At 42.5% G+C, this 13,064-nt stretch overlaps 4 protein-coding genes and 9 non-coding genes across 13 annotated transcripts; 1 reads left to right on the top strand and 12 right to left on the bottom strand.

Annotated features, from left to right (window-relative positions):
• Positions 1-92: 92 nt before the first annotated feature.
• surf6 (surfeit 6) lies at positions 93-2,985 on the bottom strand. Its single transcript, XM_068573448.1, has 4 exons — positions 2,784-2,985; positions 1,837-2,040; positions 1,668-1,738; positions 93-948 (listed from the first exon to the last, which is right to left on the bottom strand). The coding sequence occupies exons 1-4, from the start codon at positions 2,872-2,874 to the stop codon at positions 259-261; spliced, it is 1,056 nt and encodes a 351-aa protein (XP_068429549.1). The 5' UTR covers positions 2,875-2,985; the 3' UTR covers positions 93-258.
• Positions 2,986-3,053: 68 nt separating this feature from the next.
• Positions 3,054-6,184, top strand: surf1 (SURF1 cytochrome c oxidase assembly factor). The gene is made up of 9 exons (XM_068574472.1): positions 3,054-3,182; positions 3,311-3,377; positions 3,770-3,897; positions 3,995-4,077; positions 4,708-4,899; positions 4,993-5,065; positions 5,479-5,641; positions 5,784-5,865; positions 5,961-6,184. Exons 1-9 carry the CDS (start codon positions 3,120-3,122, stop codon positions 6,025-6,027), a joined length of 918 nt encoding a protein of 305 aa, XP_068430573.1. The 5' UTR covers positions 3,054-3,119; the 3' UTR covers positions 6,028-6,184.
• A 568-nt stretch (positions 6,185-6,752) lies between these two features.
• Positions 6,753-9,055, bottom strand: LOC137784148 (large ribosomal subunit protein eL8-like). The gene is made up of 6 exons (XM_068574612.1): positions 8,441-9,055; positions 8,132-8,177; positions 7,807-7,946; positions 7,510-7,602; positions 7,162-7,221; positions 6,753-6,836 (listed from the first exon to the last, which is right to left on the bottom strand). Exons 3-5 carry the CDS (start codon positions 7,901-7,903, stop codon positions 7,178-7,180), a joined length of 234 nt encoding a protein of 77 aa, XP_068430713.1. The 5' UTR covers positions 7,904-7,946; positions 8,132-8,177; positions 8,441-9,055; the 3' UTR covers positions 6,753-6,836; positions 7,162-7,177.
• Positions 7,029-7,104, bottom strand: LOC137784339 (small nucleolar RNA SNORD36). The gene has a single exon (XR_011077395.1). It is a non-coding gene; the product is annotated as a small nucleolar RNA SNORD36 (small nucleolar RNA).
• LOC137784341 (small nucleolar RNA SNORD36) lies at positions 7,300-7,371 on the bottom strand. The gene has a single exon (XR_011077397.1). It is a non-coding gene; the product is annotated as a small nucleolar RNA SNORD36 (small nucleolar RNA).
• Positions 7,689-7,755, bottom strand: LOC137784335 (small nucleolar RNA SNORD24). Its single transcript, XR_011077391.1, has one exon. It is a non-coding gene; the product is annotated as a small nucleolar RNA SNORD24 (small nucleolar RNA).
• On the bottom strand, positions 8,016-8,090 carry LOC137784332 (small nucleolar RNA SNORD24). The gene has a single exon (XR_011077388.1). It is a non-coding gene; the product is annotated as a small nucleolar RNA SNORD24 (small nucleolar RNA).
• LOC137784342 (small nucleolar RNA SNORD36) lies at positions 8,312-8,383 on the bottom strand. Its single transcript, XR_011077398.1, has one exon. It is a non-coding gene; the product is annotated as a small nucleolar RNA SNORD36 (small nucleolar RNA).
• LOC137784147 (large ribosomal subunit protein eL8) lies at positions 9,047-12,363 on the bottom strand. Its single transcript, XM_068574610.1, has 8 exons — positions 12,252-12,363; positions 11,155-11,275; positions 10,818-10,967; positions 10,444-10,584; positions 10,078-10,157; positions 9,679-9,809; positions 9,301-9,370; positions 9,047-9,185 (listed from the first exon to the last, which is right to left on the bottom strand). Exons 1-8 carry the CDS (start codon positions 12,252-12,254, stop codon positions 9,081-9,083), a joined length of 801 nt encoding a protein of 266 aa, XP_068430711.1. The 5' UTR covers positions 12,255-12,363; the 3' UTR covers positions 9,047-9,080.
• Positions 9,944-10,019, bottom strand: LOC137784331 (small nucleolar RNA SNORD36). Its single transcript, XR_011077387.1, has one exon. It is a non-coding gene; the product is annotated as a small nucleolar RNA SNORD36 (small nucleolar RNA).
• Positions 10,237-10,305, bottom strand: LOC137784340 (small nucleolar RNA SNORD36). The gene has a single exon (XR_011077396.1). It is a non-coding gene; the product is annotated as a small nucleolar RNA SNORD36 (small nucleolar RNA).
• On the bottom strand, positions 10,690-10,756 carry LOC137784334 (small nucleolar RNA SNORD24). The gene has a single exon (XR_011077390.1). It is a non-coding gene; the product is annotated as a small nucleolar RNA SNORD24 (small nucleolar RNA).
• Positions 11,037-11,111, bottom strand: LOC137784333 (small nucleolar RNA SNORD24). The gene has a single exon (XR_011077389.1). It is a non-coding gene; the product is annotated as a small nucleolar RNA SNORD24 (small nucleolar RNA).
• Positions 12,364-13,064: the final 701 nt, after the last annotated feature.

Genomic DNA, 13,064 nt, shown 5'->3' with positions numbered 1-13,064 from the left:
TCATTTAACTTGAAGCAAATGAGCGCGTCGCCCATAACGTCGAGCTAATCCCTTAAACGACACGATATTTGATCAAACAAACAAGTTCGTCATTCATGTTTATCATAAGGATTTTATTGACATTACACATCCTCCTTGACGTGCAGCAGCGCTTTCATATTTAAATACATCACACCACCGTAGGAGGAAAAAAAAAACATTAAAATATGGCCTATGATTTATTTATTTTTGCCGTAAAAACGCAACACGCAGTCCCCTCTACAATATTACTTTTTTCAGATCCTCGGGCAGCACTCGGCCCCTCTTCCTCGCCTGGTCCTTCTTCTTCTCCGTCTTGACTTTCTTGTGTTTCTGGATGTTCTTGCGTCTCTTGTCCTGGCGCCGCTGCATCTTCCCCACGACGTTCTCGCTGCGCTCGGCCCACTGCCTCTGCTTCGCAGCGTGCGTCTTCTCCTTCCTCTTCAACGAGGAGCGCAGCATGGCCTCGTCGTCTTTGATCTTGAGGCCCTCGGCCTTGTAGAGCACGTTGGTCCACTTCATCTTCTCCTCCAGCTCGCGGGCCTTCCCCTCGTCCGTCTCCCTCAGCTTCTCCAGCTTCTCCTTGCGGGCCTCGACGCGTTCCAGCAGCTGCTTGTAGTTCCTCCCCGTCAGCGGCGTCAGCTGGCCCTTCATGCTCAGCTTCTTGTTCTTCTTTTTCTGGATTTTATCCATGTACCCCTCTTCCACCGTCTCCACCGTGTTGAACAAGATGGCCGTTTCGTTTCTTTTGCTCGCGGCCGGGGCACGCGGCGCTTCCTGTTTTATCTCCGGCCGCGGTTCTTCGGCACTTTCTTCGGCAATTTTCTTCAGCCGAAACTCTTTTCTCTTCCTCTTCTTGCGCTCCCGTTCTATCTTTCTTTTTGCTCGCTTTGCCAGGACTGCCTCCGATGCCGCGTCCTTTGGGGCTCCCTGATAACAGATGAGTTGATGTGTTAGTCTAGCAGACACCTAACTTTCAGTTGAACTACGACGCAGTTCGCAAATACGTTTCACAGTTCCACAACCTGCATATACTTTGTTATAGACTCTGGTCAGATGAGCACATAACGCTCTCCATGAGGAGAAATCGGCACAGGAAGTAGGATGCTGATGGTACTATAGCATCCCTCTTTTTCTTTCTTTCTTTTTTCTGTTGGGCTATTGTTTAACTGAAATGGAAATCAAGCCCACGATGAACACATGCAAACTATGCTCTTCTTGTTCCGGGAAAACACAAAGCTGAATGTCAGCAACACGTCCATTTAATTTGATACCGTCATAAAGTGAGGAACATCTGGTGAAAATAAAACATGTTTTCATATTCACGGTTAACTGTAATGGTATTGAGGGCTCATAGTACTTGGTATCAGCAAGTACACAAATGTGAGTACTTGTAAGTGGTATTGGTGCTTTCCCAATAATAATGGTCCAAAATGATGCAAATAACTATTAAATAAATAATCCTGGCCAATAGCCATTCAATTTTAAAGCAAAACATAAATGTTGTTGATCCAGTTATAGACTGACAATTAGCCACCTAACAAGTTATTCTAGTAAAAAGTCAACATTATGTTTAGCATTTTAAGTAAATAGTGACTGGTTTGCGTCCCTAAAATGCCATATTTAAACCTTCTTTGAGTACTGCATACCTGCCCTCTGGACTGCTCGATCTTTTCATGAAGTCTCTTGCGTAGTACATCCACTGTAGAGAAGCTGGACTCTACAAAAAGAAAAAAGAAAGAGGAATAAGTGACGGTAGGATAGATTTTTTTTGATAACAATGGGAAGGAGACAGCATCATGGATACACATAGTGTACCTAGAGGTGCATTCATGCTCTGAGCTTTGGACCCATTCAGTTTGGCTGGGGCCGGGCCTTTCTGTGCCGCGGGACAGGGGGAAGGCTTCTGTTGGGATTTAGGAGCAGGTCGCTTCTCATCAGTGGCCTTTTCTTTGAAATGTTTCTTCTTACACTTTTTCTTCTTCTGCGGAGGACCAGCGTCACTCTTAACCTTGGAATATGCTACACACAGATAAACACAGGCGTTAATGATCACATACATTATGAATGTTTAAATATCAATATTCGCCCCAAGGAGCGTAAACATCGTGAGGCACAGGGAAAAATATGTATAACTGGGGGGAAAGCTCAGTCATCTTATTTAGTCATTTTCCAAGAGATAAAAGCCGAAGGGCAGCATAGATGTGATGTTAACTGATAGGACAACACGTCACACAAACTCAATTATTACGGCTATTAGAGGAGTTTGAGTCAATTAGAAATGATCAAACTGGTGATATTCCCCCCTTAATAAGGCATAATGTAAAGATTATTTTGATTATCAATAAATCAGCGTGTTTTTTGTGTCCCATTATTGTAAATTAATTGTCAACCTTTTCGTCAAAAACATAATTTTGTATACATACTCAACCACTTCAAACAAGGTTGGGAAGCACAGCATTTATCAATGAACGGTTTTATTGGTTAAAAATAAATAAAATAGCGTAACGATATTTAAATTTACCAGACCAAAAAGTTTTTGTGCATCGAATTTACACATTTCCGAAATTTGTCTCGACTTCACTCGCTACATTGTGGCGCCTCCTTTGGTCAGCGGCGGAAATAACCACGTTTGATGAACCATTTTGCCTTTTATTACTCTTCAACAGCCAGTAAACACAGACACAGCTACTACACAGGACCTGCTAGCAGTCCAGGGTGTAAATGAGCTATAACATTTTTTTTTAAAAGCTAGCCGACATTACCAAACGGTCTCTTCTTTGGCTCCTGGTCTCGTTGAGAAAACACTTTACTGGCGAACTTCTGGATGTAGGAATCCCTGGAGGCGAGATCCATGTTGGCAAAAGAGCTTCCTTTTCTTTAAAAAAACAAACAAACAGATAAAACAGCCACTCCAGACAATAGCTAACTGGTTGAAAAACATCAACACACTCATGTGAGGCACACGTGGGGAACGTCCGGGGGCGATGCGTCCGCAAACCGGAAGTAGTAACACCCAAATAGGTCCCCCTTCTGATACAGTTATGTAGCTGTTCTGTGGTCGGTCGGTTCACACACAGCTTTTCGTGTTTTGACTGAACATGTCTTCGTTTAAATTAGTGCTGGCTTATTCCACCAGGATGCTGAAGACGCTGAAACTACAGGTAAGTGACGTGTTTCATATCCGCGTTTTCACCGAGTCGTATATGTGTGTGTGTGTGTCTGTGTGTGTGAGAGATAATGTCACTTTTCAGTGTTTGCAGATCCCTGAGCGGATTTTCTGTCATTGCAGTCGCATGTCATTTTCATCCAGAGGACTTTCGTCCTGCCCAGACTGCCGCTCCCCAAACGAGCTGAAGGTAACTGTTAATAAACACAATGTTAAAGTAACTGGTAATAAAGTCAATGTTTCCACTTTGGACTAAAACATGCACATAACACAGCTGTATTTGAAATAAATAAACAAAGGTAGTCCATATCAATTAATAACACTGTGGATATCATTACACAATATGATAATATTGCCAAGGTCAAATTGTCTTTATATTAGTGAATAAATAGCAGCAATAGCCTGTATACACAGTATGTTGTGTACATGTAACACTGTTTCAGACTCTATAATGTAACTCTCACATGTCACTTCCCTTCTCGTGTTCGAGAGCAGAGATGGAGCCTTTCCTTCTTGTTTCCACGCGTCCGGAGTGCTGTCTTCACCTCCTGTCTCGTGTTTTTTGTTGTTGTGCATTTCCAGGTAAGCTGGTTACCTTCGGGCGACAGTCGAGCTCCACAGCAGCCACAGCGGAAAAAGCCGAAGACTCTGTCTTCAAATGGTTCCTGCTGCTCATCCCGGTCGCCACCTTTGGCCTCGGGACCTGGCAGGTACAGCCTAGATGCTTTGTTTTATTTATCGAAATAAGATGCCGCTGCCTGTTTGTTCTTGTTGGATGGGCTCATGGTGCATTTTGTCTATGTGAAGGTGAAACGGCGTCAGTGGAAATTGCAGCTGATCAATGAGCTGAGCAGACTCACCACTGCTGAACCCATCCCTCTTCCTCTGGAGTAAGTACTTCTTATTCTTATTATTCTCACATTTAGGATTCAGCAGGTCACACAAAGATGGGTTATTTCCTGCTCCTGCTTCAGAAGTCTGTGATTTTAGACATATAAATATGCAAGTAGCTTTCTAAGAAATCCAGTTTACTGAATATAAAATCTAAAATTCATAAAAAAAATCTTCTTCATTGTCTGCTTACTGCGACAAATTCTCTTTACAATTAACGTATATTATGAAGGATAAAAACATACAAGTTGTTTGCATGATTGACATGTTTTATTAATTAAAAAGGGCGGTGTGAAACACACTTAGAATGTACTATATAATAAATACAATGGTCAAAAATCATTTTTATGTTGCATAAAGTAACCTTTTTTCTGCTTTCATACCTCCTGCAAGTTGCAAAAATATTTCTGCTTTGTTATATGTGCTTTCATATACGGCTGGTGACTTCGTCTCGATTTTATAGTCTTTGTGCAAAGCATTCATTCAAAACACGCAATGCTCTCCAGTTGTAAAGCTGTACACAGATTATCTTTCCTTGATAAACAATTTGTCCTCGCTCCCCTATGCAAAATCAGTATCTTTGTCAATAACGTGCAGATCTGCTTGCCCCTTTTCTCCCCGGATCTTAGTCCTCATGAGCTGGAAAGCCTCGAGTACCGGCGGGTGCGAGTGCGCGGTCAGTACGACCACTCGCAGGAGCTCTACATCCTGCCGCGCTCACCGGTCGACCCGGAGAAAGAGGCCAGAGAGGCGGGCCGGCTGTCTTCAAGTGGAGAGACCGGCGCTAACGTCATCACTCCGTTCCACTGCACCGACCTCGGGTAGGACCACAGTACAAAAAGAAAAAAGATCTGCTCACAGTCCTCTCTTACTCACGCTACACACCCACTGATCGTTGCTTCTTTTACCCGCAGCATCACAATCCTGGTGAACAGAGGATACGTCCCGAGGCAGAAGATCAGACCAGAGACCAGGATGAAGGGACAGGTTAGTTTCTCTGATGATGTCACGCGTCGCCGCCTCTTTATTAAGGCGACTAACACTCCTGTTGCACACGATGAAACGTCCAAAGAAGAAAGGATCAACATCGATGCAACAGAACTAGAGAGTTGCATTCAACCTGGTGCCCACATTACCCACAATGCAACTTGATTTTTTGTTGTTGCAACATTGAATATAAAAGTACTCTAAGACCTGTGAATAGACATTAAAACCTTAACACAAACATTTGATTGTCACTGATTGTCCTCTGATGATATTAGATTTATATTTTGCTTCAGCTATAAACCGCACACCCGTATCACATTTAATATTAAAGGAAACGGTGGCACCAAATCATCCCCGTCGAACTAGAGTTTTGATTTCCCCACCCAACAAAATGTGACACCGCTTCTGTTCAGGTGGAAGGCGAGGTGGAGGTCGTTGGGGTCGTTCGGCTGACGGAGAAACGCAAACCCTTCGTACCGAACAACGACGCGGAGAAGAACCGCTGGCATTACCGAGACCTGGAGGCCATGAGCGGCGTCACAGGAGCCCAGCCCGTCTTCATTGATGCAGACTATCGTAAGTTCTTGTGAGCTCCAAAGTCCACCGAGGTCTTTGACTTGCTTATACAGGCGGATATTCTAGAGGTGTGCAGAAAAGACGGTTAAACCCACTTGTATGAACAAAGATAACGGCCGTGGTGGCGTCTTGTTTCACACAGGGAGCACAATTCCTGGCGGACCAATTGGTGGACAAACCCGCGTCACCCTGAGGAACGAACACATGCAGTACATCGTGACGTGGTAGGTGGATGAGACGCCGCCCGCATGCTGACACAAATGTCCTGGTACTCTGAACATTTACTGAATTAATTTATTGCGTCATCTTGTCTCTGAAGGTACGGCCTGTGTGCAGCAACCTCCTATATGTGTTATGCGAAGTTCATCAAGAAGATCAGGTTGTGACGCCGAACAAGGGACCGTGTATTATATTGTCTGGAATATTGGAAAGCAAATAGTTTAGCTTGAGCCTGCTGCGTTAATAAAATCAAGTGCTAATTAAATAGTTGAATTATGTGCGAGATAATAAAATGTATACAACTTCATAATAGTTGAATTATGTGCGAGATAATAAAATGTATACAACTTCATTCAGCTCTTTCATTCTTTTGTCTTTACACGTCGACAACTACCATTGGGGGGACAACGCTTCCTAAAATCTAACAGTTACGCAGATGTGTTAAAGAAAATTAAGCCACTGCTTCATAACTGCGGTGACTTCTCATGCAGTGCTACACCACCGCCATGCGGTCAAATACAGGATACTTCAAAGTATTCACAAAATATCCGTTGCAGCTTCTCCAGCTGTTTTGTAGCAATAATGTTCTGTTCGTTGGTAGTTTGCTCCTCTTTGTCCTACGTAAAGCACCTTGAGTATCCAGAGAAAGCACAAGTATTGCGTAGATATCAGGAAAGTGTTTATAGAACTAAAATGTTCATGTTCAAATAATTGAAAAACCAGGGGACTCTCGCTTTGATATTTGGCAACAAACCATTTCAAAATGTTGAGTCTGAGCAAAGGAACCAGTTACATCCTCTAAATATAAAACATCTGCAACATTACTTTATATCCATAAATGCAGAAAGAAGAAGACTAGTTTTAGCAATAAAAATACACAACCAGTCTCTTTAGGACAAACATTTTTTATTTTAAACAGTTTAACCAAGTTTGGCTGCCAATTCTTTGGTGGTCCCACCTCCCAGTGATGATGGATCTAGGGGAGAGAAAAAATGTTTTTTTATATAAATCTAAATGGCACAAAGCTGACAAGATAGAAACCAAAGAAGCATAGCAGAAATTAATATTTAATGATCCAATTATTAACTTTCAGTCATAGAATACATTAATCATATCAAAAACTAAATGTTCATAATGAACGCGGCAGTAAAACATTTATTTTGTGGTCTCTGCTCAGGGTTAAAAAGCTCGTAAGTTTGATCCACACAGAGGATTCAGTTGAAGAAATTCAAACATCATTGCCAGAGACCACTTTCTATTCAACGGGACAAAATACTCCTTAAACAATGCATGACACTTACCTCAATAGGATCCACATCATGGGCAATGATGACCAGCTGGGCTTCCTTGCTTGTTCACACCTGCAGAGAAGCGGGAAAGCAAAATCATCGTCTACCCAGAGACACAGCCTTCCCATAAAACATCTTGATAAGTTTGCCAATGCTCAGGGTTAAAAAGCTATAAAAACATCACAGAGTGTTTCAGGTGAAGAAATTCTTACATCATTGCAATAAGGCCAAGTTAGAGATGGTAACTAACTCAATAACTGATCAACATGGGATGTTCCCCAGTCAGACCTGAAGGGTTTTTCCAAGTGATCCACCTCATGTTACCCATCATCTCTCCACTCTGTTCTTTGTGTGACTCACCTGCACGGAGGACAGGAGGCCTCTTGGTCGGGGTGTCTGCCTTTCCAGCTGCCTCTGCTTCTCCTGCTGGTACTTGTGGGCCAGCTTGAACAGCTGAGGAGCACAAACAGAATATATGAATTAAACTACCCAACCACTGCAGCACAAGTGGTCATTTTTTTTTCTTCTATTCAAAGAAATGCATCAGATCTTGGTGGGATGTCAGCACTGCTGTTCAGTTAGCAAATATTATTCACATCATTTGCAAGGTCCTCATGGGACCAAATAGTCTTGAATGCTTCAGCTTTCCTCACGTACCAGTCTGGCGGTCCAGAGCCTGGGTGAACTGGTTGGATGCAGGAAGAACCTTCAGCCGCTTGTAGAGGATGGAGCGCTGCCTCTGTGACGAGGCCATTTCACAAAGCGAGTCAAATCACGCTTTGGCTGAATCTCCTGGCCTGTAGAGAGAAAACAATAAATTAGCATCTGAAACCAAACTTGGGCGTTTATTTCCACCCAAATTAGCATGCATCAGCGATCTTGGTGATTAAGATTGTCAGCAATGTTGTTAAGATAGCAAATATTCTTTATCATCATCTGCACGATTACACGTTCTCTTAAAATTCCAGCGAATGAAACTTACCAATGCCGAAGGTCTTCGGCCTCTTCTCGAACTAGGGGTTGACGCCCTAAGGACGAACCAAAAAGGAGAAAATATTAATACTTGATCAAGTTATTAACTTCCATTAAATAAAAAAGGATGAATCTAATTTAAAACTGTCCAATAAATGGAGGTACAACATTTATTTTTGGTTTTGTGGTCTCTGCTCAGGGTTAAAAAGCTAGTAAGTTTGATCCACACAAAGATTCAGTTGAAGAAATTCAAACATTGCCAGAGACCACTTTCTATGCAACGGGGCAAAATCCACCTTAAACAATGCATGACACTTACCTCAATAGGATCCACATCATGGGCAATGATGACGAGCTGGGCTTCCTCGCTGCCCACCAGAGAGGTGACAGTGTTCACACCGGAGGCCTCTGTCAGCGTCTTTCCAGCCGCTTCTTCTCCAATACTTGTGGGACACCTTGAACAGCTGTGTGAGTGAGGAGAAGATACAAAACAATGCCTTCATGGTACTATTAAGGACTCAACATTGAATGCTACAGCTCTACTCACTCACCAGTCTGTTGGTGCGGAGCCTGGGTGAACTGGTGGATTGCAGGAGGAACCCTTCAGCCGCTTGTAGAGGGTGGAGCGCTGCCTCTGCAGCCGGATGTGATGAGGCCGTTTCACAAAGCGAGTCAAATCACGCTTGCCAACAAATAGCCGATTCACTCGATTTGCGCAATTTTCCCGCTCCAGCCTGCTGCATTAATGTACTGATACTTAACCTAGTTGGATTGTTCTCTTGAAACATGTTTGAGAGAATACATGTATACAACCCAATTGGACCCTGTCATTGTCCTGTATTTTCGCACGCGTTGCCAACTACTGTTCCAGAAAGACACTCGCAATACTATTTAGTTGTAGCAATACAAAAACACAAGCAGTCTCTTTTAAGACATACATTTTTTTTATTCCAAACAGTTTAACCAAGCTTGGTGGCCAGTTCCTTGGCCTTTGCCTTCTCCAGCTTAGTGATGCGGGCTGTGGATTTGGGGCCCATGATACCACCTCCCCAGTGACGACGGATCTGCGGGGGAAACAATGTTTGTTTGTTTTAAAAATCGTGCACATCGTTCTTTTACATTAACGGTCAATTTTACTAATGTTAAGGCAATTTGTGGTAAACTCAAATGAACGCTCACCTCCTCGTATCTGTCATTGTAGTTGGTCTTGATGGCTTCCACAAGCTTGGCAAGAGCACCTTTATCCTCACTAGGGGAGAAGAGAGCCATTTATACCAACACTAAAATATCACAAGGGGAGTAACAAAGAATTCAATATACGTTCAACTTTTTAAAAGGATAGTGTAGATAAATTAATTGACCCATGTTTGTTACATTAGCCATCTTTAACAGTCGATTAAAGCATTACGAGCCACCACTCTTAAAAATGTTCATAAAGTCGAGCATGCACATTAGTGACAAAGCAGCCAAGTAATTATTGGCGAGTATTCAAGAGTCAAGTGACATGCTGCATCTCATCATGTCACTTTAACAGAGTTCAGTTTGTAAACTACTTACGGGTTTGTCTGTGTGAAGGCGACTGAAGTGCAGGTCTTTCTGTGCACCAGCCTGCCCAGTCGAGCCTTGCCCTTGACGATGCAGTATGGGACGCCCATCTTGCGGCACAAAGCTGGCAAGAAGACGACGAGCTAGAAAAGCCAAGGAACCACAGGAGAAATTAATATTTAATTATTAACTTCCAGTAATGAAAAAGAAAAGGATCAATCTGATCAAAAACTAATGTTCACAATAATTGCATCAGTAAAACATTTATTTTGCGGCCTCTGCTCAGGGTTAAAAAGCTCGTAAGTTTGATCCACACAGAGGATTCAGTTGAAGAAATTCAAACATCATTGCCAGAGACCACTTTCTATTCAACGGGACAAAATACTCCTTAAAACAATGCATGACACTTACCTCAATAGGATCCACATCATGGGCAATGATGACCAGCTGGGCTTTCTTGCTCTCCACCAGAGAGGTGACAGTGTTCACACCTGCAGAGAAGCGGGAAAGCAAAATTATCGTCTATCCAGAAACAACATTCCCTGAAAGCATCTTATTGACAAGTTTGCCAATGCTCAGGGTTAAAAAGCTTTAAAACATCACAGTGTTTCAGGTGAAGAAATTCTTACATCATTGCAATAAGGCCAAGTTAGAGACGGTAACTAACTCAATAACTGATCAACATGGGATGTTCCCCAGTCAGACTTGAAGGGTTTTTCCAAGTGATCCACAAAATGTTACCCATCATCTCTCCACTCTGTTCTTTGTGTGACTCACCTGCACGGAGGACTGGAGGCCTCTTGGTCGGGGTGTCTCCCTTTCCAGCTGCCTTCTGCTCAGCGCGGGCCAGCAGCCTCTGCTTCTTCTCCTGCTTCGTCTCTGGCCGGTACTTGTGGGCCAGCTTGAACAGCTGCGTGGCTGAGGAGCACAAACAGAATATATGAATTCAACGGTCCAAAAGTGGCTGCATGTAGCGTGTGTACTACAGTGCGTTAATTGGTCAATATATTTTTCTAAAGGAAATGCATCAGATCTTGGTGGGATGTCAGCACTGCTGTTCAGTTAGCAAATATTATTCACATCATTTGCAAGGCCCTCATGGGACCATTAAGCACTCAACAGCTCTGAATGCTACCGCTTTCCTCACGTACCAGTCTGGCGGTCTAGAGCCTGGGTGAACTGGTTGATTGCAGGAGGAACCTTCAGCCGCTTGTAGAGGATGGAGCGCTGCCTCTGCAGGCGGATGTAACGAGGCCATTTCACAAAGCGAGTCAAATCACGCTTGGGCTGAATATCCTGGCCTGTGGGGAGAATACAATAAATTAGCATCTGAAACCAAACTCTGGCATTTTCATTCCCCCCGATTACCGTACATCAGCGATCTTGGTGATTAAGATTGTCAGCAATGTTGTTAAGATAGCAAATATTCTTTATCATCATCTGCACGGTTACTCGTTCTTGCAGAAAATGACAGCGAATTAAACTTACCGATGCCGAAGTTCTTCGGCCTCTTCTCGAACAAGGGGTTGACGACCTTTTTGGCCTCATGTTTCCTGGCCACAGAAGGGGCCGGTGCCACCTTCTTCCCCTTAGCCTTCTTTCCCTTAGGCTGTCAAGAAAAGCGTTTCACATTAAATGAAGTACACATTATACACAAACTACTTCAAAACAAGAGTTTAAAACCTAATCAATATGCATATACATCCACGACTCATTAAAGCATCACAATCAAACGAAAATACAAAGTAAGCTCCAGATTTGTTGACCACGAATACTACTTGCACTGCTTAAATTCACCAGAATACATGAGCTTTAGCATCCACTGCTCAGCAAACAAACTACTTCAGCCCACAAGACAATTTTTTTCTCACAATAAAAAGTTAAGCACAATTTAAAGCCCAGTTGTTGAAGCTAATACTCTCCAAAGCAGTACACATCATTGAGCTAGACAACTCCGCATGTTGCGGTCTAGACAGTTAGCATGCTATACAGACTCAAGATCATTAATACTAAAGTTACCACTGACGGGTTATACTTTGATGCTAGATATTTGTTGTTTCGACAAAACACAAGAAGCTAAGCTAATAAAGACTAACAATTTGGGCTAAATGTGATCTGTGGATGCCAGTAGTACGTTGCCATCTAAGCAAGACCAAGCAATGCTCGGGCCTATCAACTCCTACACCGGGTTTAACACCCGGATACACACTAGTATCTCACATTACACGTCACGTTTTAGTTCTATTAGTGTGAATACATAATTAAATTATGAGGCATGTACTTGCAAGTAAAATGCAGGGGGAAATACAGACAGTGCTCTTGAAATCAAGCGTGTGCACCGACATTAGCTTTAGCTTCTGACGGAGACTCACGGTGAAAACCCTACCGGCTAACCAACGGTGTACTTCACCAAGTTTTAACCCAAAAAGATGAAACATCGACGCAAAATATCCACATAATACATATCTTCAGGTTTCAGATAAGTCATATGTACAGTTTAAAGTGTCAAAAAACGCATACATCAAAGGATGCAGATAGATACAACAGCTAGAAGAATTTCTGAGAAGGATCTGCCATGTACCCACCATGTTGGTTCAGGCTGAAAGGAAGTCCGAGGGATTCTGGGTAACATAAATACCGCGAGGCTTCCGTCGTGGTCACGTGGCTTATGCACCGACCTGAAGTCAGATGTTACTTTTGGTCGCAGGATAAAGCATTGTAGTTGTAGACTTCTGATTCTGACTCAGGATCAGTGTAGCAGAACGTCATACTCAATAGGACATTAGTCGTATCGACTAGTGGTGGAAGTACATTTACAAAAGTACAGTATAATTTCGGGGTACTTGTACTTTGTACAGAATTTTCATCATGTTGTTTACACTTATATTTCTCAACATTTTAGACGTAAATAAATTACTTTTTTTCTTCGCAACAATTTCTATGACCTATTAAAAAAAAACACTAAAAATAAGGCTGTATAAAAATCCCTTAATAGTCCATTATTCCCAGAAGTTGTATTGTCTTTAAAAGAGTAAATCTATTTTTGGACCTCTACTAAAAAGATTTTCGCTAAAAATGTTAGGACGCTGCTCGTAAAGGCTGCGAACTTCCGGTAGCTATTGAGAGGCTCTATTTGTATTGTATCTTTATTCGACAATTGTACAATAACGTACATTTTCATTTAAAATGCAAAAACACCTTTAAGTGACCTTTACAGTCAAACTAACTATTCAGGGCGGCAACTCCATTGATGTAATAAAATCAAATAAAAAAGGTCCACTGGAGTGAACGGAAATGACGTGATTCTCGTGAAGCGGCTCTGGTTTTGACTAACTGCTAATCTTCTCCGATCGGAAACAGCAGCGCTTCAAAGACCTTCGTCTCAAAATGTCAATATA

The sequence above is a fragment of the Clinocottus analis genome, unplaced genomic scaffold (assembly GCF_023055335.1).
Source record: "Clinocottus analis isolate CAN_PGR_092001 unplaced genomic scaffold, fCliAna1.0.p SCAF_13, whole genome shotgun sequence".
NCBI lineage: Eukaryota > Metazoa > Chordata > Actinopteri > Perciformes > Cottidae > Clinocottus > Clinocottus analis.
The sequence above is the reverse complement of the archived record's forward strand: the minus strand, read 5'-3'. Positions and strand labels throughout refer to the sequence as shown.

What these genes read in the sequence shown, in the direction of transcription:
- LOC137784147 (XM_068574610.1), bottom strand. An exon ending in GCCTCCAGTCCTCCGTGCAG is followed by an intron (nt 10,158 to 10,443) that starts GTGAGTCACACA and finishes GCTTCTCTGCAG; the next exon opens with GTGTGAACACTGTCACCTCT. An exon ending in ATGATGTGGATCCTATTGAG is followed by an intron (nt 9,810 to 10,077) that starts GTAAGTGTCATG and finishes TGGCTTTTCTAG; the next exon opens with CTCGTCGTCTTCTTGCCAGC.
- surf6 (XM_068573448.1), bottom strand. Translation starts at nt 2,874, where the DNA reads ATGGATCTCGCCTCCAGGGATTCCTACATCCAGAAGTTCGCCAGTAAA. An exon ending in GCCAAAGAAGAGACCGTTTG is followed by an intron (nt 2,041 to 2,783) that starts GTAATGTCGGCT and finishes ATCTGTGTGTAG; the next exon opens with CATATTCCAAGGTTAAGAGT. An exon ending in TCGAGCAGTCCAGAGGGCAG is followed by an intron (nt 949 to 1,667) that starts GTATGCAGTACT and finishes ATCTGTTATCAG; the next exon opens with GGAGCCCCAAAGGACGCGGC.
- LOC137784148 (XM_068574612.1), bottom strand. Translation starts at nt 7,903, where the DNA reads ATGGCCTCGTCACAGAGGCAGCGCTCCATCCTCTACAAGCGGCTGAAG. An exon ending in GGCTCTGGACCGCCAGACTG is followed by an intron (nt 7,603 to 7,806) that starts GTACGTGAGGAA and finishes TGTGCTCCTCAG; the next exon opens with CTGTTCAAGCTGGCCCACAA. An exon ending in GCCTCCTGTCCTCCGTGCAG is followed by an intron (nt 7,222 to 7,509) that starts GTGAGTCACACA and finishes GCTTCTCTGCAG; the next exon opens with GTGTGAACAAGCAAGGAAGC.
- surf1 (XM_068574472.1), top strand. Translation starts at nt 3,120, where the DNA reads ATGTCTTCGTTTAAATTAGTGCTGGCTTATTCCACCAGGATGCTGAAG. An exon ending in TTCCACTGCACCGACCTCGG is followed by an intron (nt 4,900 to 4,992) that starts GTAGGACCACAG and finishes TTTTACCCGCAG; the next exon opens with CATCACAATCCTGGTGAACA. An exon ending in AGACCAGGATGAAGGGACAG is followed by an intron (nt 5,066 to 5,478) that starts GTTAGTTTCTCT and finishes GCTTCTGTTCAG; the next exon opens with GTGGAAGGCGAGGTGGAGGT.